Genomic DNA, 20,199 nt, shown 5'->3' on the forward strand with positions numbered 1-20,199 from the left:
CTGATTGGATATCCAGCCTTAACCTTCGCTCAGCCCCTTCCCCCGGGCACCCTCTTCCGCCTCCTTCCTTGGAGGGGGGTGCCCCCCCTAACGCGTGCGCGTGACCAAGCAGCCTAGTACCGCCCTTTCCTCTGCTTCCACCACTTCCGCCCTCCAGAACATTTCTCTCCAAGGGTTGGTAGAATCGGACCGGCGCATGCGCAATGAAAGGATTACGGTCAAAAGCGACTTCAAAATTGCTTAAAACACAGACTCTAAGAATGAGAGTTAAGAGTCATAGTGACTGGTCCAGCAAAAACGCAATTTTAAGGCCGAATTCGATTGTGACGCAGCTGAAATTGCCCTCTCCCTACGCCCGCCCCTCACGCTTCCGTCCTGACGCAGACGCGCGTCCGCCTTTCGTACTGCGGAGTCGTCCTTGGCCCCACCCTACTCTGGTTCCTGGAACATGCGCAGTCTCGTTTGCGGGCTTTCCTGCTTTGCGGGTACGTCAAGATGGCTGCCTCCGTATTGAACGTGTTGCTGAGGCGCCTTCCTTACATTTCGCCCTTCAGAGGTGCCTACGGAGTTCAGGTAACTCCTTGGGGCACATTTTGTACAACCTCAGATTTGGTTGTACTTTCTCTAGGTCGTCGCTAACACTGCCGGGAATCCAGGAACGGATACCCTCCCAAGGGCTTATACATTGGCTGTCAAGGAAACGCTCTGCTTCCACCATCCTCCCCCTTCCCCTCTCATTCCTCAGTACAGCGCGTTTTCTAATCTCGAGACAAGTGTAAAGAGCCAGGGTTGGATGTCATTCTCTTCCCAAGTTTCCGTCTCGGCTGAATAATTAGACGATGGAATGGATTGGACCCCTTGGCCAAACACAAACCAGCTGTTACCTGTATGTGTGTCTAAATCTTTGATGCCCGAGGGTGTCATTGGGTTGTGAGGGACACTAACTACTACCAGCCCGGCTATCGCTCAGTAAAGCCAGAATACATTCTCCCGCCCGGGGGGCCAGTTTCTCGGCTCTTTATCTCACTAAATCAGTTTCTTACCAACATGAGCGCATTAACTACTTTGGATTGAGGTTTTCCCTCAGCCACACGTACTCACCACCCTGGAGATTCTTGGTAGGGCAGATTCTTGATGGGGCAGCGTGATTTTGGAAGGCTTGCCCATCTGCCACTCCCAAAAGTGAGACTGAAGAGTGATGAGAGGGGCTACCACAGCGTTAAATATAGACTTGGTAGCTTCGGACATAGCGTTAGGACTCAAGTTTGTTCTGCCATATGGAATGTAGACCATCAACTTTTTATAAGACCGGGCAACTCAGTGATTCAGGATTCAGTTGAGTTGGGAGACTCACCTGTCCTTTACATCCTTTTCGTAGTACACATCTTAGCTCCCAGAAGATAGAAATTCTCCCTTTTTTCTCCATTACACTGAGTTCATTTCAGGAAACACAGAAACCTTATGTGTGCCTGGTTTTTGAGTTGTATTTTCAAATAAATTTGCTTCCCAGTCACCTATTTATCTTCCAGTGTTACCTTTTCTTGCAAGATCCAGCTGGAGGCAGGGATACTGGTTGTTGATGGTGTAGACTTAATAAACCAGTCAGTTCTTGTCCTTGAACTCAGTGTCTCGTTTTCCTTCTGTTGTTCAGTCGTTCAGTTGTGTCCGACTCTGCGATATCATCAACTGCAGCACACCAGGCTTCCCTCTCCTTCACCGTCTCTTGGAGCTTGCTCAAACTCATGTCCATTGAGTTGGTGATGCCATCCAACCATTTCTGCTCTGCCCCTCCTTTAATAGGTTCCCGTCTGTTGCTGATGGTGTAAGTTTAATAAACCAATCATGTTGTGTCCTTGAACTCTTGTCTCATTTTCTCTCTGCCCCTTCTTTTATAGGTTCCCCTCCAGACTCTTTGCACCAAAGCCCCCCCTGAGGATGATTCTTTGCCCCCAATTCCTGTTTCCCCTTATGAGGATGAACCCTGGAAATACCTGGACTCAGAAGGTACTTGTTTATTTTTTTTAATATTTATTACTTATTTATTTGGCTGTACCAGGTTGTGGCTGCGGCATGTGGGATCTAGTTCCCTGACCAGGAATCCAACCCAGGCCCCCTGCATTGGGAGCACACGATTTTAGCCACTTGCCTAGACCACCAGGGAAGTCCCCAGACGGTACTTCTAAATGGACAAGGGGCGTGTCAAGTGAGGTCTGAAATAAGTGGACAGAGACACCTCACCATCATCACCCAGGAATAGCTTGTATGGTCTTTTCATTTCAGAATACCACAACCGCTATGGTTCTCGCCCTGTCTGGGCTGACTACCGTCGAAACCACAAAGGTGGAATACCCCCACAGCGGACTCGAAAGATGTGTATTGTGAGTTTCTGAGGATGGCACATGGATGGGATGTGGAGTGGGGCTGAAGGCCATAGTGACAGAGGCTTTGAACGTCTTCACCTGCCTGTTTCTTTTCTCTACAGCGTGGAAATAAAGTTGCTGGGAACCCCTGCCCCATCTGCCGGGATCAGAAGCTGCATGTTGACTTTAGGGTAAGGAGAATCTTGTCTTCGGTATAAAAACTTAAAGGCTCTTTGCAGTACTAAACGAGATTACCTTAGGTGCCCCATTCTTCATATCCTGGGCCCCTAAAGTCCATTTTGCATTGACTTTCTGGCAATGTGAAAACATTAATCTTTTCAGCTTTTAGTATTTATTTAGTTATGGCTGTGTTGAATCTTAGTGGCAGCACATGGGCTCTTCACTGTGGCGAGGGCATCTCTCTACTTGAGACAAATGGATTTAGTTGCCCCAAGGCATGTAGTGTCTTAGATTAAACCCTTGTCTCCTGCTTTGGAAGGTAGATTCTTAACCACTGGACCACCAGAGAAGTCCCTCCTTCCAGACTTTTGCATTCTACTGTGGGTTATATATAAAAGATTCATCTCTTACTTGTGAAGTTTTCAGTCTAAATCGGCAAGAGAAATGCTCATTTCTAATGAGAGGGAAATGCCCAAAGGTTCAATTGTATCAATCAGTTACTTCCAGGTAGATTGGACTAGTTTTTTCCTGAGATTTTCTTTATTTTGTTGTCATTGATGTTTGATTGCATGTCAAGACTTGGGCCAGGAGGGCAGATACACGAAACAATGGATAATCTAGTTATTTAAAAAAAAAAAAAAAATCTTCATTGTGAGGAGGAGAGGACTTGTTTCTTGAAGGATTCAGAAACTGTAAAGATGACAGTGGAAAAGTGCTCTTTTGCATTTGCAGTATTAGAAGATAGTAGAGCAGAAACTGACTGGTCATCAGGGAAGTTGGAAGGCATTCATATGTCAGTCAGCAGAGGCAGGTATCTGATTGCTTCCAGGCTTTTTCTGATACAGGTTGTAGAGGAGTCCAGGAGATACTTGTCAATTTCAGCTGTATGTTACTAGTTACCAAAAAAAGGCTGTAATCATTTGATACAATTTATAAGAAATTACTTGACTAAGGGAGAGAGAAAGGTTACAGATGGAATAGTGCAGATGAATCTGCGTGCCATGGCACTCTGCCAGTATACCTGCTTTTCCTTTGGGAGTCTCATCACCTGTGATTAATTGCTGGCTGGGAGTCATTCTAACTATTAAAATCTTTAAAATTGATGTTAACAAATATATACATTACACATAACATACCTTCATATAAGTTAGTCACGTACAAACATATAGCACATACTACATTTTTTAGGTGATTTCAAGGGTTTGCCACCCCGCTGTCCCTAATTTGTTGCATGAAGAGCTGACTTTTGAACGTGACCCCTGCAAAAGAGAATTCTTTGTGAGTCTCAGTGACAGAATGTAGGATGTGCATGTGAAATGGTAAAGAGGCCAGGAAAGAGGAAAAGTTAGTAAGAAAACGTGTTCAGTAAAGGGATGGGGCTGAAACTGGGACATGGTGATTAACCTCTAACCATTTTGCTGACTTCCCTTTCCTCTCTCTTGTTTTTCCACCACTTTTCTCTACAGAACGTGAAGCTCTTGAAACAGTTTGTCTGTGCCCACACAGGTATCATCTTCCATGCTCCATATACAGGTGAGCCCATCATCCCCATCACCACCAGAATAGCTTTTTCTTACAGCACCTCTTATATTTATTAAGACAGACGACAGGTATTTCTTTGATGGCTCTTACTAATGGCATAAAAAGTGGGATGGAACCTTTTGGAAATCTTGATCTAATGGGAATAGTCATATACTGAATAAATTACATATGGACAAAAGATCCAGGTGAGTACTGATATAAGCAGACTATCTAAATGGAGCTCTTAAAAGATAAATGGTGCTGATTGTTTCCTTTCTCTAGGGTCTCTTCACTTTTCTGGAAGGCTTTCTCATAAATTGACTGTTCTTTAATATAATTGACACTTCAGTTAGATTTCCCAAATTTGGTGTAAACTCACCAATTCAAGATTACATCTGTTTATTCCCTAACTACAACCACAGGCCAAATCCAGCTCACTCTCATGTCCATTTATTTCCATACTGTTTATAACTGCTTCCAGTCTGCAATGGCAGAATTGAGCTGAGACAGATGATAATATATGCCTAAAATATATGCCACAGTGCCTATGGTGTATGGCCCTGTACAGAAGCAGTTTGCCAGCCTCTGTTCCAAAGCAAGATAAATTTGCAAAGAATAATCAGAATCCACCCTTTTAGGGGGTGGTAGCCTGGTCAGTCGGAGAAGGCACTGGTACCCCACTCCAGTACACTTGCCTGGAAAATCCCATGGACGGAGGAGCCTGGTAGGCGGCAGTCCATGGGGTCGCTAAGAGTCGGGCACGACTGAGCGACTTCACTTTCACTTTTCACTTTTCATGCATTGGAGAAGGAAATGGCAACCCACTCCAGTGTTCTTGCCTGGAGAATCCCAGGGACGGGGGAGCCTGGTGGGCTGCCGTCTACGGGATTGCACAGAGTTGGACATGACTGAAGCGACTTAGCAGCAGCGGCAGCAGCAGCCTGGTCAGTGGAGTTTGGTTTTTCAAGGAGTTGGTTTTTTTTCTTTGGGCTGCACGTGTGGCTTGTGGGGTTTTAGTTCTCTGACCAAAGGTCAAACCCAAGCCTTCAGCAGTGAGAACAAGGAGGAGCCCTAACCACTGGACCCCCAGGAAATTCCCAGGGAATTTTAAAAAGATTTTTATAGTCAAGCTGTAAAAGGCTGAAGGAACTATTTTGCCACTTTCTCAGATAATCTTCCCCAGATCTGAAATCCTTTCTTCCTTTATTGAATCTTTCTCTGTGGATTGTTCAAGTCAGCCCTTTAACCACACTTTCCTTTTCTTTTTAATATTTATTTTTATTTACTTATTGGGTTGCACCAGGTCTTAGATGTGGCACACAGTATCCTTGAACTTCTAGTTGTGGCACGTGGGATCTATAGTTGCAGCATGCAGACTCTTAGTTGTGGCATGTGGGATCTAGTTCCCTGACCAGGGATCGAACCCAGGTCCCCCGCATTGGGAGTGGGAGTCTTAGCCACTGGGCCACCAGGGAAGTCCCATCACACTTGCCTTTTGAATGGTGTTCTGCTCCTTGTCTTGAAGCCTTTACCATTTAATGGCTTCTCTGTACTACCCAGACCCTCCTAAGTCTTCATCCTGATTCTCAGAGAGCATTCTTGCCACTGAGCAGAAGGGGAAACCAAGGCTCATGGCGAGGTCAGGGGAATGGGGTCATTAGGTAGAGCTGGTCTTCCATAACTAGCCCTCAATCACCATAAGGAAGCAGGTGTGTTCTTTATTTACTGTGCCTTATCAAATGAGCTGTGAGTTACCTTTTTTCTCCCCACAGGGGTCTGTATGAAGCAACACAAGAAGTTGACCCAGGCTATCCAGAAAGCCAGGGATCATGGTGAGCATGAGAAGGGGCACAGGGTGGTTTTCTTAGGCATAAGGATAGTGACTTAGGGCTGGAGAGTGGATATAAATCTTCCCAGCTGTCTGAGAAGTAGCACCCAACATGTTCTTCTCAAGAGTCTCTCCTTTCGTCATTCCACTGTCCTTTAGTTTCCTCTCCTGAATCTCTTACCTTGTCATTGCCCTGTCCCTTTGTTCTTTCTCTGCTTCTTATTTTGTAACTGTTGGTCCCAGTGCCATGGCTAGATCATAAGAGCTTTGTATAAATTTTTGACCCTGGGCTCCATGACACTTTTACACAAGTTAGGAACAGGTAGCCCTCTGTTAGGGCAGATGCAGCTTCCTCACCTGGCACAGGACTGCACAGCTTGGCAGGCAAGAGCCCAGGCAGCACGTCAGCCCACACTTGCCCCCTTGGCCAGTTGCCTTTGGGTGGCACACCACATGCATAAATGTACCCAGTGGCTCTGATTGGTCCCTCCTTCTTTTACAGGTTATTTTCCTTATTATCTTTGTTAATCTGAATTACCCCTTTCCTCTCCCCTGGCTTTCTCTTTTATTTTTAACCCCCTAGGTCTCCTCAGTTACCACATTCCCCAGGTTGAACCTCGGGACCTTGACTTCAGTACCTCTCATGGAGCTGTGAGTGCTACTCCACCAGCCCCCACTCTGGTTTCTGGTGACCCCTGGTATCCATGGTACAGCTGGAAACAGCCACCAGAGAGAGAGCTGTCCCGCCTTCGCCGGCTCTACCAGGGCCATCTGCGAGAAGAAAGTGGCCCTCCACCTGAGTCAATGCCCAAGGTGCCACTCACGGCCCCCACTGAAGCCACCTCCACTGAGCAGGCGGGCCCCCAGAGTGCTCTGTAGGTACAGACTGGGATGGGAACAGGCAGGTCTCCTACACAATACTTCATCCTGAAGAGTTGTGCCTACTTTGTGGCCAGTGGCAAGCTCAATCACCAGAGATGATTGTTGGTGAAAGGGATGAATACACATGAGGCTGAGGGAAGGTAGTACAGATTTGTATGGGAAACCTCAGTCCTTGCTGTTGTAAATAGATGGGTTACACATTCAGTTACTATTTCAGACTTGTACCAGCTGCATTTTCTCACAATAAAGCTGTATCCTGTCTCTGGGCTGAATTTCAAATGAATGAATGCTGTGGTGGGGGTTGGGGTTGGTGAGGGAGTGGGCAGTGGGTGCTGCTGTGCGGAGAGGGGTGGTCAGGTTTGAACCAACCCTGCCTCTGGGCTCTTGGGACCAGAAGGCACCTGAAATGAGCAGTTGTACCATTCTCTCTTGATCACTTGTGGCCCCCTATGCCGGAGGCACAGCGTTCTCACTATTGTCAGCTGTTCACTGAGGGGCTGAAAGGTTTGGAGAATGAGACACTAGGCCCCAAAAATGGGTTGCTGTGGCGCCCGCTGCCGTGGGAGGCGAGGATGGGCTGAGTGCTGTTGCTAAGCGACAGCTGGTCTGGCAAGAAGATTGGGGTCTCCGGGGCCAGCTGCTGCGATACAGGCGGATGGTGGAGGAGGGGAGCGCGGGGAGGGGCGGTCCCCTGGGGACCTGCAGGCGCGGCAGGGGAAATACAGATTGCGGTGGGAGGGGCGGAAGTGACGTCGCGCGGGGCGGGTCCGACCGCGCACAATGGGCCATGGAGTTCCCGTTCGATGTGGACGCGCTGCTCCCGGAGCGGATCACGGTGCTGGACCAGCACCTAAGGCCCCCGGCCCGCCGACCCGGAACCACAACGCCGGCCCGGTGACATCTCAAATCTTCCCCACGGCCCTTCTCTGCCGGTTCCTCTTGGAACCTGGTCCAGGCACCACGCCCCCTTCTCGCGTTGACTAGTGACCACTCCTTTTGATGTCCAGGCTCGCCTTTTTGGTGACCTTTGACCCTAGACCTTGTGGGGTTGATCGGGGCTTGAATCTGCCACCTTTCACCGCTTGGCCCAATGTGTGGTCCCAACCGAAGGATATGGTTGACCTGCCCTTCCTGCTTCCCCACAGTAATTTTAATGGAGAAGGGAGTGTACCACCCTGAAAAGACGTGTGGCAAAAGTTTGGGTTTCAGAGTAGGGTGGGAAATAGGGTTGGAAGACCAAGATAGAGGGAGGGCGTGAAGTACTGACCTGGGGTTATGGCCCAAGTTCCCAGGGAGTGATTGCCCAGGACCCTTTAACTCAGTGACTATCTGACTCTTCTCTCTTTCTGTAGTGTTGATCTGCAGCAGCAAATTATGACCATTGTAGATGAGCTGGGCAAGGCCTCTGCTAAGGTACTGGGGAGTCTACATGTGGTAAAGGGGAGGCCTCTGGGGACAGCTGGTAAGGGAGGCAGGGGTCCTTTGGAAGGGACTTGTAGAAAGTCTGCCTTAAAATTCCTGGCAGGCCCAGCATCTTCCTGCTCCCATAACCAGTGCATCCAGGATGCAGAGCAATCGCCACGTTATGTATATACTCAAAGATACTTCAGCTCGGCCGTGAGTGTCAAGTGCTCTTCCATCCTGTGCTTAATTCCTTCCTCCCCCAGCCCCTTTCCCTGTTTTGACTCTACCTCTTCCAAATAGGTGCTCACTACAGTTTGTTATTTTCTCCATCCTACAGGGCTGGAAAAGGAGCCATTGTTGGCTTTCTTAAAGTTGGATATAAGAAACTCTTTGTACTGGTAAGTGTCATTGGAAACTGAAAATTCATATGCCTTGGCTTCTGAGAACAGAAGCGCTGGAGGTCGGAAGGTGGCAGTAATGTTTGAGTCCTAGAAGATCTTTTTAAGTTAAAAATTATTATTGGCTGCTCTGGATCTTCATTGAGGTGCATGCTCTTTGTTGCAATGCAGGGGCTTCTCCTATTTGTGGGGCATGGGCTTCTCTTATTGCTCTAGAACAAAGTTGTGTTGCATGGGCTTAGTTGCCCTGCAGCATGTAGGATCCTAGTTCCCTGACTGGGAATGAAACCCTCGTCCCCTGCATTAGAAATCGGATTCTTAACCACTGGACCGCCAGGGAAGTCCCTAGAAAATCTTTGTTGTTCTTTTACCTCCTAGGATGATCGTGAGGCTCACAATGAGGTAGAACCACTTTGCATCTTGGACTTTTACATCCATGAATCACTTCAACGCCATGGCCACGGACGAGAACTCTTCCAGCATATGTTGCAGGTATTGCTTATCTCTTTGCCAGCTCTTCCCAGAGGCCTTCAGTCCTCCCAGAGGCCCTGCCTCCCATCCTCCCACCCCCACTATGTTCCCATATCCTTCCCAGGATTCCTGTTGGCCTGCTTTCCCCACACCTTCTCCTACCCTAGTCTCTTGTTCCCTGCAGAAGGAGCGAGTTGAACCACACCAACTGGCCATTGACAGACCCTCCCAGAAGCTGCTGAAGTTCCTGAATAAACACTACAACCTGGAGACCACCGTCCCACAGGTTAGAAGTTTCAGAGAATAGATCCCCACTGAGCATTCCCACTGAATTACCTAGTCTTTGGGGGGCAAAGAAGAGGTACCTTCCAAGCAGTCCCTATTCCCCATTGTATAGGACTTCTTTTATACAGCTAAGCTCAGGGTGGGATCAGAGGATACCATCTCTCATCCTGGAGCTGTTTCATTATCATCTCATCTATTTTTATTCTTCATCCTGGACTGTTGTGTACACCTAAAAGCATGTTTATATCCCAAACATAGTAAAAGTAAAGTAAGTAAAAAGTCACTCAGTCGTGTCCGACTCTTAAGGCTCCTCCATCCATGGGATTCTCCAGGTAAGGATACTGGAGTGGGTTGCCATTTCCTTCTCCAGGGAGAAGTTACTGCTGCTGCTAAGTCACTTCAGTCGTGTCTGACTCTGTGCGACCCCATAGATGGCAGCCCACCAGGCTCCCCCGTCCCTGGGATTCTCCAGGCAAGAACACTGGAGTGGGTTGCCACTTCCTTCTCCAATGCATGAAAGGGAAAAGTGAAAGTGAAATCTCTCAGTCGTGTCTGACTCTTAGCGACCCCATGGACTGCAGCCTACCCGGCTCCTCCATCCATGGGATTTTCCAGGCAAGAGTACTGGAGTGGGGTGCCATTGCCTTCTCCAACCCCAAACATAAGTCAGTTCATTTTCATCTCTTCATTTTCACATAGTCCATTACTTAGTCAATCAAGATTTAATTTAGTAAGGGCTCAGAATAATATACGTTCCCTGTCCCCAGAGAGATTTGGTTTATTTGGGGGGAATGTGGTTTGTTTGTAAGTGGATGCAATATAATGTTGCTAATACTGTCTGTCTATTCAGCATATATTTGTTGAGCACCCAGTAGTATTCTGGGCTTTAGGAATACTTGGTTCAATAAAACAGAAAAAAGTCTCTGTTCTTACAAAGCTTATATTCTAGTTGGGCAGACAAACATAATAAACAAGTAGATACTCTTGTCGATAAGCACTCTAGGAAAACAAGAGCAAGTAAGAAGGTTTGGGAATGCCCTGGTGAGGATGGGAATGTGTGTGATTGCAAGTTTAAATGGGATAAGCAGGAAAGGCCTCACTGAGAAAGTGTCACTTGAGCAGTAACTTAAAGAGGTGAGACTATGAGCCATTAATACCTGGAGGGGGAGCATCCCACGCAGAGGAAATGGCTAGTGTGAAGGCCATGAGGTGGAGTGGGCCTAGAAATTTGGCTGGTGTGGCTAGAGCAGTGTGAGTGAGTGGGGAGTGCTGTAGAGGAGATAAGAGCAGTAACAGGGAAAGAAGGACACTTGGGGCCCTGCAGGCTATTGCAAAAACTTTGGCTTTTACTCTTAGTGAAAAAAGGAGAGCCATCATAGGGGTTTGAGCAGAGGGGAAATATGATAGGACTTACTTTAATATTCATTTGGCTGCGCCAGGTTTCCGTCAAGGCTGTGGGGTCTTTAGTTGTGGCATCCGGGGTCTTATCTGTGGCACGTGGGATCTAGCTCCCCTACCAGGAATTGAACCCAGGCCCCCTGCACTGGGAATGTGGAATCTTAGCTACTGGACTCCAGGGAAGTCCCTAATGTGACGTACTTTAAACCAGAGCACTTTGCTTGTTAAGAATACGCAGTAGAGGAGTGAGGGTGCAAGCAGATTACGAAGCAACAATCCTGATGATAAATGGTGGTGGCTCAGACCAAGATGGTGGCAGTGGAGGTGGGAAGGTCAGATTTTAGGTATTCTGAAGTTAAAGCAAATAAGGTTTCTTGACTGATTGTGGAGAAAAAAGAGAGGGAGTCAAGGGTGATCCCAAAGTTGTTGGCCTGAGCACTTGGGAGGATGAAATTACGTCAGCTGAGATGGAAGGTAGAGCAGCTTTGGAGGGGGAAATAGTAGAGTCCACCTTGAGTATGTTAACTGGAGATGTCTGTGGCGAGTTCAGGTTCAGTACACAGTTGGTTGCTCCCATAGTGTTGGGAGAAGAGGTTTCAGGTGGAGAGTTTTCAGCACCTGTACGATACTTGAAAGCAGCGAGACAGGATGAGAATCACCATGGAGTGAGTTATCAATCCAAGGACTTGAGCCCTCAGGCACTCTTAGAAAGTCTGGGAGAGAAGTAGCAGCAAATGCAGCCCAGAAGTGACTAGTGAAGTAGATGCAAAATTAGAAGTGACCTGGAAGGCCAGTGAAGAAACTGTTTGCAGAAGGAAGGAATGGCTCACTGAGTCAGATGCTGCTGATCCATGAGGTAAGAAGAGGTCTGAGAAGTGACCATTGGATTTAGCTGCCTGAGGCCACTGGTGATCCTGACAGGCAGTTTCAGCACAGTGGTGGGTGGAAGCCTGGATGGAGTGAGTTTAGGCCACAGCAGTCCTCAACCTTTTTGGCACCAGGGACTGGCTTTGTGGAAGATAATTTTTCCATGGACCCAGTGGATGTGGGGGAAGGGGGGAGTGGTTTTGGGATTTTTCACACGCATTACATTGATTATGCTGCCGCTGATCTCACAAGAGGCAGAGCTCTGGCAGTAATGGGAGCAATGAAGAGCAGTATAAATACAGATGAAGCTTCGGCTCGCCTGCCACCACTCACCTGATATGTGGCTGGGTTCCTAGCAGGCCATGGACCTGCTGTGTGGCTCAGGGGCTGGGGACCCCTGGTTTAAGAGATTAAGAAGCTCAGAACTGGAGACAGCAAGAATAGGTGACTCTTAAATCCTGGTTTAAGGTCAACAGAAATAGAGCAAGAGCTCGAGAGGGCTATGGATCAAAAGAGTTGATTCTTCTTAGCTGCATAAGAACAAACAGCATAAGAATGACTCAAAATTTGATGATGTCAGAGAAAGTGGGAAGAACTGAGAAAATCAAGAGAACTGCTGAAGCAGTGTTGCTGAGTGGGCTTGGGATGGGATGACAAGCGAGCCTTGGATAGGAGCACAGACAGTTAATCCATTGTAATGAGACTCATTGATGTGCTTACAGAGGAAGCATAAAGTGAGTGCTTACTTGGGTAAAGGGAGACTTGACTTAATCTTGAAAAGTGTTTGTCAGGGGGACAGAAGTGGACAGGCTAAAGTGCTTTTCATGCAGGAAGAAACGAGCAAAGTCAGAGAGGTCTTAATATACTTTTCAGGGCACTGCAAGCAGTGTTTTGTTTGGCTGGAGTGCTGAGCATATGCTTGTTGGAGGCGAATAATGTCATGGTAGACATTACAGCAGGGTCAAGGCAGGAGATAGACAGGGTCTGCTTAGAATGTGCAGGACATCATTTCTCCATTAAGAGGCAGCAGAGAGCAACAGAAGGAACATAGTATCAGTATCTGGCATCAAATGTATTACCCAGGTAACATGTAAGAGCAGGGCAGTGTAGAGTGTATGCATGCTAAATCGCTTCAGTCATGTCTGACTCTGCATGACCCCATAGATGGCAGCCCACCAGGCTCCTCTGTCCATAGGATTCTCTAGGCAAGAATGCTGGAATGGGTTGCCATTTCCTTCTCCAATAGAGTGTATAGACATAGATAGATAGATATACAGTATCATAACGACTAATGTTTCATGAGCTCTGTGTGGTATCTACATTGCATTATCTCTGTTGATCCTTGTACATTTCTTTGAGGTAGGTCTTATTGACCCCATTTTGGGTTTATGTAGATTAGGGACTTGACCAAGTGTGCACAGCTAATGTTAGAGTTTGAATTTGAACCCATAGCCCACTCTGATGACTACACTGTATTCCTGACCGACATGCCTCAGCTAGAATCAGGAGTCGGGGGTTTGAGTCCCAGTTCTCCCCTGTGTAGCTACTTAGCTTTGGGCCAGCCATGTCTCCAAGCATGTATATTTCTAGTTTTCTTGGGTATATATCTAAGAGTATTTAAGAGTAGAATTCCTGGGTCATGTGGTTAATCCGATGTTTAACTTTTTGAGGAACTGAGAAACTTTTTCCACAGTGAATGCAGCATTTTACATCTCCATCAGCAATGCATGGTAGCTCTAGTGCCTTGACATCCTCACCAAAATTTGTTATTTTTCTTTTTATAATAGCCATAATAATGGTTGTGAAGTTGTTTCTCTTTGTGGTTTTGATTTGCATTTCCCTTTTGACTAATGATGTTGAGCATCTTTTCAAGTGCTTATTGACCATTTGCATTTCTTCTTTGAGAAATGTTCACGTCCATGCCCCTTTTTAAATTGTGTTTGTTGCCTGTTTGTTCCTGGGTTGGAAGAGTTCCTTATGTTCTAGACACAACACCCTTATTAGATATATGATTTGCAAATATGTCCTCTTGTTTATGGGGTTTCATTTTCTTGATAGGAAATCAATGTCCTATTTAAGAAATACACCATTTATTTCTTAAACCATGTCCGAAGTAATCAAGATTTTCCCTAATGTTTCCTTCTAAAAGTTTCATAGTGTTAGCTCTTACATTTAGGTCTTTGGTCCATCTTTTTCTTGTTTTCTTTTTTATTTTTCTTTGGCCACGCTCCATGGCACACAGAAATTCCCTAACCAAGGATTGAACCCATGGCCCTGAAGTGGAAGTGCAGTGTCTTAACCACTGGACCACCAGGGAACCCCCTTTAATCCATTTTTAGTTATTCTTTGATCCAAATTCAGTATCTTGCATGTAGATATTCAGTTGTCCAAACACCAGTTGTTGAAGAGGCTATACTTTCCCTTTTGAAAGGTCTTTACTTTTATTGAAAATCAGTTGACTGTTTCTGGACTCTGTTCATTCCAAGGGTCTATTTGCCTATCCTGTGTTTCTACCACTGTTTTGACTACCATAGCTTTGGAGTAAGCTTTGAACTTAGGAAGTGTGAATCCTCCCCGAATTTATTATTCCTTTGTTGATCCTGAAGATTATTTTGGCTACTTGAGGTCCTTTGCAGTCCAGCTTTAGGATCAGCTTGTCAGGTCCTAAAATTCTGACTGAGTCTGTCAACAAGGACAGGAAGGCTGGCTTTTCTTCCTGCTGTGGTTTTTCTAGCTCAGGGTTCTATACCCAAGTATGTGCTGAGTAGCTGAACAGACAGCTATTATTTCTCTTGTTTCATCTTACAGGTGAACAACTTTGTGATCTTCGAAGGCTTCTTTGCCCATCAGCATCGTAAGTTTTCTCACCTGTGTGTGTTGGTCAAGCAATCGGGGTGAGGGGAAGGAAATAGGTGAATTCTTGGTCCCCCCCCACGCCGCCCCCTCACTGAGGGGCACCGCCGCTTCCTTCCTCACAGGGCCCCCTGCTACCTCCCTGAGGGCAACTCGACACTCTCGTGCTGCTGCGCTCGATCCTATGCCCGCTGGTAAAGCTGCATTGAATGGGTGGATCTGTAGTGCTGTGATGGCTAGTCACTCTGGAGGCCACCAGGAGCTCAGTGTGTGATCTGTGGGCCATTTGAGAGAATTCTAAAGCAACCCAAGTCTCCAGCAGACATTACCCATGGGAGCTCAGTGTATTTTACACCTGGCAAGACTTTAATTAAGCAAGCTCACTGGGAGCCTGTTTGACCGTAGACATTGATGGAGCCTCTTCCTGCTGCAGGCCCATCAAAATAGGCCAGAGTCATGTTCCTCCCTAAACCCCTCAGGCTCTGTCAGCCAGTGAGCGACAGGCAAGTGCAGTCTCCCCTTCTGCTTCCAGTCATAGAAGAGTGACGTGAATGGTCCAAAGCTTAAATACTAATTTCTGAAGATAACACTCAGAATTTGTAACACTTCCAACCAAATAAGGGAGAAACCTAGCCTAGGAGGTACTGAAATGTTGCCCAGGTTCCTCATTCCATCCTCATCCGCACACATGCTCCCTGCCAGGCTGAGTCCTATCCTTTCTTCCTTCTCAAGGCGGAGGGGTGCAGCCTTCTGCTGGCTGTGCAGTGCACACCTGCACAGAAGGGCCCCCTTTCTGAAGGAGCTGCTCTGTGGCTAGTTCTCACCTCCTCTGTGGCCAGGAAACAGAGAAACCACCACCCAGACAACAGTGTCACCAGTGACTAGCATCTACCAGTATCAGGCATGGAGAGGCAGTTCATGTCTGTGACTGGCTTTGATTTCTAAGACCTCCCCTCCGTCTAGCTCCTACTGACCAAAGGCTGTGAGAGGGAGAGAGCCAACAAGGACAGTGAAGACCAGGTCTACAGGGGAGGGGACCCTAAAGCTTAACTGGATCCACTGGGCAGTCTCCTTTGCCACACATGATGGAGAAAGAACCTCTTGAGAGGGAAAGGGAAGGGCAAGTAGAAAAGAGAGGACGCAGAGGCTGAGCTTGGATAGTCTGTTAGCCTCCCATTTACTTTCTCTGGTAGCTCCTTTCCAGATGTCTGTGTTTTTTCCTCATCCCTTTTTCCCCCCTAATAAAATGTAAATCTCTTCTATCTTTGCCCTGGAAGGAGAGGTTCTGCCCCACGCCAACCTCCCCTAACCTCTCCACAGCAATTCCTGATTAACCAAGGGCTTTGTCCATCTTATCTAGAGGGACCTGGGGTCCTCGTTGGCCCGGCTGGGACCATTCCTCTGCCCCCGAATCCCAGGGGTGCCTGACAGCGCCCACTGACAGTAAGAGCTTGCCTCCCTTGGCCGCCCTTCTCCTGTACCTCCCAGGCCCCAGAGTCTCCCCCAGATCTTTCCCCCAACTCTGCATTCGGCCTACTCCTTCTGGCTCTCCTCAAAATGCTCCAGCCTTCCCCCCAAATTCCCTTCTGGTGTGATGGCACTGCCACAGAGCTGCTCTCGCGGCGGAGCTGACGTCTCCTTGCCCAGGAGGAACTGTGGTGTCAAGGACCAGAGGTTTGGGGTCGCGGGGGTGGTGGCCAGGAGGAGGGTACACAGTGTGTCTCCCCATGCTTACCTCAGTGTCCTCTCCACTCCCAGCTCCAGCAAGGAAGCTGCCACCCAAGCGAGCAGAGGGAGACATAAAGCCATACTCCTCTAGTGACCGAGAATGTAAGACTGGGCTGGGGGGTCTGGGCCTGGGGCCCTCAACCCAGGGGAAGCATTTGTTCTCTAAGGCTCTGACTTCTCTTTTTCCTTCCCTGATCTTGGCTCTCACAACTCCCTTCCCTGTCCTTTTCCTTCTTTCTCTGTCTTGCTCTGCTTTCTCCCTCCCCCAGTTCTGAAGGTAGCTGTGGAGCCTCCGTGGCCCCTGAACAGGGCCCCTCGCCGTGCGACTCCTCCAGCCCACCCACCCCCTCGCTCCAGCAGCCTGGGAAACTCACCAGAACGGGGCCCCCTCCGCCCCTTTGTGCCAGAGCAGGAGCTGCTGCGTTCCCTGCGCCTCTGCCCCCCACACCCCACCGCCCGCCTTCTGCTTGCTACTGACCCTGGGGGCAGCCCTGCCCAGCGGCGCCGCACCAGGTAACAGGAGCTGGAGAGTTAGGGAGCCTCAGGACTGTCAGACAGGGCGGTTAGAAATGGCAGAGGGCAGTGTAAATCAGAGACATGAAGCATTGGGACAGGAGGATTGGAGACTTCCTAAGACGTTTTGAGAATATACTGGAAGATACCTGTGGAAATAGTCTGGAAATAAATTACAGTTAAGGAGCAGAATAGGACTTCGGGGGAGCCTAGGGATGCTAGTGCCTAGAGGAAGGTTAGAAAGAACGCAGACCCACTGGTGGGAGGGGCGGGAAATTGTGGTTTAACACTTGCTGGGAGGGGGCAGGGTCTCTGACAGCCTGGGGAGCCACTGGCCCCGGCTCAGTGCCTTGTGTGGCGGGAGCCCACCCCGGCAGGCAGGGACTGGGCCTCTCCTTTATTTCTCTCCCCAGCTTTCTCTTCACCTCTGACTTCTCTTTCTGTTTTTCTCTCCCCTCCATTTTCCCTCTCCCCCTCTCCTGTCCATAACATCCTTCCCCAGTTCTCTTCCCCGCTCTGATGAGAGTCGATACTGATAGACTGCTAACCCCTCCCTCCCTGGGAGACCTGGCGAAGGTGGAGACCCTTCTCCCTGAGAACCCCAGACCCAGTCTCCCACTGCATCCCCCAGCATCTAGGGGGACTTGACAAGAACCCGTAGGATTCCCTTTACCCCTTTCTTGGACAACTGGGTGGTCAGGGTCCCAGGTGGCCTAACACTTCATAGCTTTTCTTACCACAGAAAGCAGCCCTTCTCTCCTAACTTGGGCTCTGAACACTCCCACAGACAGCCCGATTTGCTGCCAGGCCTCTTGGTTGGGCAGCTCATACTAATTATCCAGAGAAGCACACTCTTGCTTGCTGTCAGATTCTAGAACATCATGGAAAGTCCAAAGGCCTCCTCTGCCAGGGAAACCTTTGTAAAAGAGTCTTGTCCATGGAATAACTCCTGTAGTCCTCTACACTGTCTGCTGGTAGTTCTAATACTGCTTTGTGCTACCAGCTGCAGCTACCCTATCAGCCTGCTGACGCCAGCCACTGAACGAACTCTGCTTCATAGCAGTCCAGTCAGGTAGGACAGGGACTTACCAGCTCCCCACAGGATCCACTCAACATTGCCAAACTCTTAATCTCCACGTTTCATGTATGTGTTAATCTGTCGGGACCCCTGAGCTGATGTCTGCTGTGGGACTCTAGACTCATCACACTTCTATAGACACTACCACCTCCCTAGGTCCAGGTTCTCTGAAGGAGTCTGTTTCTTGGCAGTAGATCCCAGCCAACACCCTAGGATCACTCTTAGCCAAGTTTCAGCAGCTAAGCCTGAGTTTCAAGGCTCTATTAGCTCCTGGAATACCCTCTTACATCCATTCCTCCCCGGTAGCTAGATATACTGATAGATTCCTGTCTTGTGAGATTGTCTTGATGATGATGGGGGAACTCTTCCTCTGGCCTTCCTCTCTTCTTTCCTCCATAGCAAGAATCCTCCCCTGCTCCATACCCAGGCTATAGAAATCCTTTCCCTCCCTACCCTCTGGATGTGTGCTAGTTCAGGTACCCCTACTGTGTTCCCCCAAATCCTTGGGAGCAGGATCTCCCTCTTTTCTGACTCACTCCTCCTTTTTCTTCTCCCTCTCAGTGTTGTCTGAATAAAGCGTGAACTCTTTTGTGTTTTTTAAATGGACATTTTCAATGAAAAACAAACAAACAAACCTTAAGGTCTCAGCCTCGTTTGTGCGTCACCCTGTATTTTCCTGGGATCTCAGGACCTCTGGCCCTCTTCTTCACCTCTGAGATCTGCAGATCTTCCAGCAAGGAGGCTTAGAGCTCCCCTCGCAGGATCTGGTGTCTGCCTGTCCCCATCTTCACTGCTGGATTTTCTCCTGCAGATTCTGTCTCCTCTAATGTAGTCACTGGATCCCTCCATGTAGGCTTCTGTATCTATTCCTCCATTCTCTCCATAAACCTTTAGCTCTCCCTCTAGTAACTCCTACTGTTTACCCAGGCCAGCCCTTGCTGAGATGTTAAGATTTACTAACATCTCTAGGAGCCAATTAATTGCCTTCTGATAACAATCCCCTAATTGTTTCTTGGATTATTCTTCTCTAAACCCTTTGATCTCTTTCTCAAGACAATCCTTTTCCTAAATTCAGCCTTGCCACTCCCTCTTCCCCTCTGGCTAAGATATCCCATAATTAAGGTAAACGTGTTTTCCAACTCAAAACATCAGAGCACCTGGTTCAGCAAAATTTTGCCTTTATGTGAATCCATTTTTTGTTTTTGGCTGCACTGTGTAGCTTGTGGGATCTTAATGTCCCAACCAGGAATGGAACCTGTGCCCCCCGCAGGGGAAGCACAGAGTCCTAACCACTGGACAACCAGGGAATTCTCCTGAATCTTTTTATAACATGATTTCGATCACATTTAACCTTACGGTTAACACATTGCCTCAACTAGAAATAATAAAGCAGCAAATTAGGACTGCTCCAGAAAACCTTGGGGTATACAGTGCTCTCCCTTCCCTTTTCTGGGGCACAACTTGTATTAAACCCCATAGGAATGATAACTACCCCCTCTCTGTTCCTGTGCTGTTCTTTTATTCTTCTCCCCTGATTGCTCCATACCCACTCATCTTTCATCCTGTAGCCTCTTCCCCATCATTTCACATTTCTTCTACAGCGGGACTCCCCCAGGGCTGGTAGCCCAAAGCTGCAGCTATAGCCGCCACGGGCGGTTGAATTCCTCATGTCCCAATACAGGTAAGTTACTCATCTCCTTACCCTCAAATCAAATAGGCCATATTCACTACCTACTCTAGCCTTCCCATATACATGCCTGGTATTTCCACAGGCAACCAAGAACTGAAGCAGGGGGAACAGGAAACAGAGAATAGGTGAGGTCTGAGCCCCTTCCCTGCCAGCCTCTCACCACCTCTGACCCCTTTTCTAACATCATTCTCAGCTACTTCCTCCTCCTAAATCTCACTCTCTGAACTGGAAACCAGCTCCTCCCACAAAGCCTTCCACCTAACATCCTACAAGCCTCTTTCCCCATAGGTTCAACTCTGGTGCTTCCGTTTAGCACCACTCTGTGGGGTTTCAGGTTTGGACATAGCACCAATGGTTCCAGCCTCATACCCCATCATTTGTCCTCCTCACAAGAGCCTGACAGACCTTGAAGAAGCTGTGCTCTTAATCCTCACTTTAGTACCCGTGTAACCCACTCTCCATCTCCCTCCCACCTACTAGGTGTGCCATTGAGGAGCAGGTCTTGTCACAGCATGGGTCTGGGGAGGAACCCATGCACACAGTTCCTCCACAGGCCCAGGTTCCACCAGCCCAGGCTTGGACAATGGGTGGGGACATGTTCAACGCCAGGTTCATTCGAAACTTGCATGAACGTCGCAGCACCAGGCCTTGGTGACCGCAGCCCCCTCTCACACCTTCAAAATCATTATTATTTCTATCTCACACAGGACTTAGTCAAAGCTTGCCCTCGCCGTGTATGTATT

General features: G+C 48.1%; 3 protein-coding genes across 9 annotated transcripts in view; 2 read left to right on the top strand and 1 right to left on the bottom strand.

Annotated features, from left to right (window-relative positions):
* PPP1R10 (protein phosphatase 1 regulatory subunit 10) overlaps positions 1-20,199 on the bottom strand; it is a 37,899-nt gene that overhangs the window by 16,698 nt on the left and 1,002 nt on the right. The gene's annotated exons all lie outside the window — the stretch shown is intronic.
* Positions 418-7,032, top strand: MRPS18B (mitochondrial ribosomal protein S18B). The gene is made up of 7 exons (XM_005906942.3): positions 418-573; positions 1,896-2,004; positions 2,281-2,378; positions 2,483-2,551; positions 4,007-4,073; positions 5,834-5,893; positions 6,473-7,032. Exons 1-7 carry the CDS (start codon positions 496-498, stop codon positions 6,766-6,768), a joined length of 777 nt encoding a protein of 258 aa, XP_005907004.2. The 5' UTR covers positions 418-495; the 3' UTR covers positions 6,769-7,032.
* On the top strand, positions 7,540-20,124 carry ATAT1 (alpha tubulin acetyltransferase 1). 7 transcript variants are annotated; one of them, XM_005906943.2, is made up of 13 exons: positions 7,540-7,665; positions 8,124-8,184; positions 8,297-8,388; positions 8,513-8,573; positions 8,952-9,065; positions 9,229-9,330; positions 14,403-14,448; positions 14,573-14,641; positions 16,206-16,277; positions 16,445-16,688; positions 19,368-19,447; positions 19,539-19,581; positions 19,937-20,124. In XM_005906943.2, the coding sequence occupies exons 1-13, from the start codon at positions 7,559-7,561 to the stop codon at positions 20,109-20,111; spliced, it is 1,266 nt and encodes a 421-aa protein (XP_005907005.1). In that variant the 5' UTR covers positions 7,540-7,558; the 3' UTR covers positions 20,112-20,124. The 7 variants fall into 7 exon arrangements, 5 of the variants coding, with proteins under 5 accessions (XP_005907005.1, XP_070216911.1, XP_070216912.1 ...); XM_070360812.1 differs by lacking the exon at positions 7,540-7,665 and adding an exon at positions 7,674-7,956; XR_011462161.1 differs by having other exon boundaries at positions 17,191-19,447; positions 19,539-20,124.

The sequence above is a fragment of the Bos mutus genome, chromosome 23, assembly GCF_027580195.1.
Source record: "Bos mutus isolate GX-2022 chromosome 23, NWIPB_WYAK_1.1, whole genome shotgun sequence".
Taxonomy (NCBI): Eukaryota; Metazoa; Chordata; class Mammalia; order Artiodactyla; family Bovidae; genus Bos; species Bos mutus.

What these genes read in the sequence shown, in the direction of transcription:
- MRPS18B (XM_005906942.3), top strand. Translation starts at nt 496, where the DNA reads ATGGCTGCCTCCGTATTGAACGTGTTGCTGAGGCGCCTTCCTTACATT. An exon ending in GAGGTGCCTACGGAGTTCAG is followed by an intron (nt 574 to 1,895) that starts GTAACTCCTTGG and finishes CTTCTTTTATAG; the next exon opens with GTTCCCCTCCAGACTCTTTG. An exon ending in CTTCCATGCTCCATATACAG is followed by an intron (nt 4,074 to 5,833) that starts GTGAGCCCATCA and finishes TTCTCCCCACAG; the next exon opens with GGGTCTGTATGAAGCAACAC.
- ATAT1 (XM_005906943.2), top strand. Translation starts at nt 7,559, where the DNA reads ATGGAGTTCCCGTTCGATGTGGACGCGCTGCTCCCGGAGCGGATCACG. An exon ending in GCTCGATCCTATGCCCGCTG is followed by an intron (nt 14,642 to 16,205) that starts GTAAAGCTGCAT and finishes CTCCACTCCCAG; the next exon opens with CTCCAGCAAGGAAGCTGCCA. An exon ending in CTCCTCTAGTGACCGAGAAT is followed by an intron (nt 16,278 to 16,444) that starts GTAAGACTGGGC and finishes TCCCTCCCCCAG; the next exon opens with TTCTGAAGGTAGCTGTGGAG.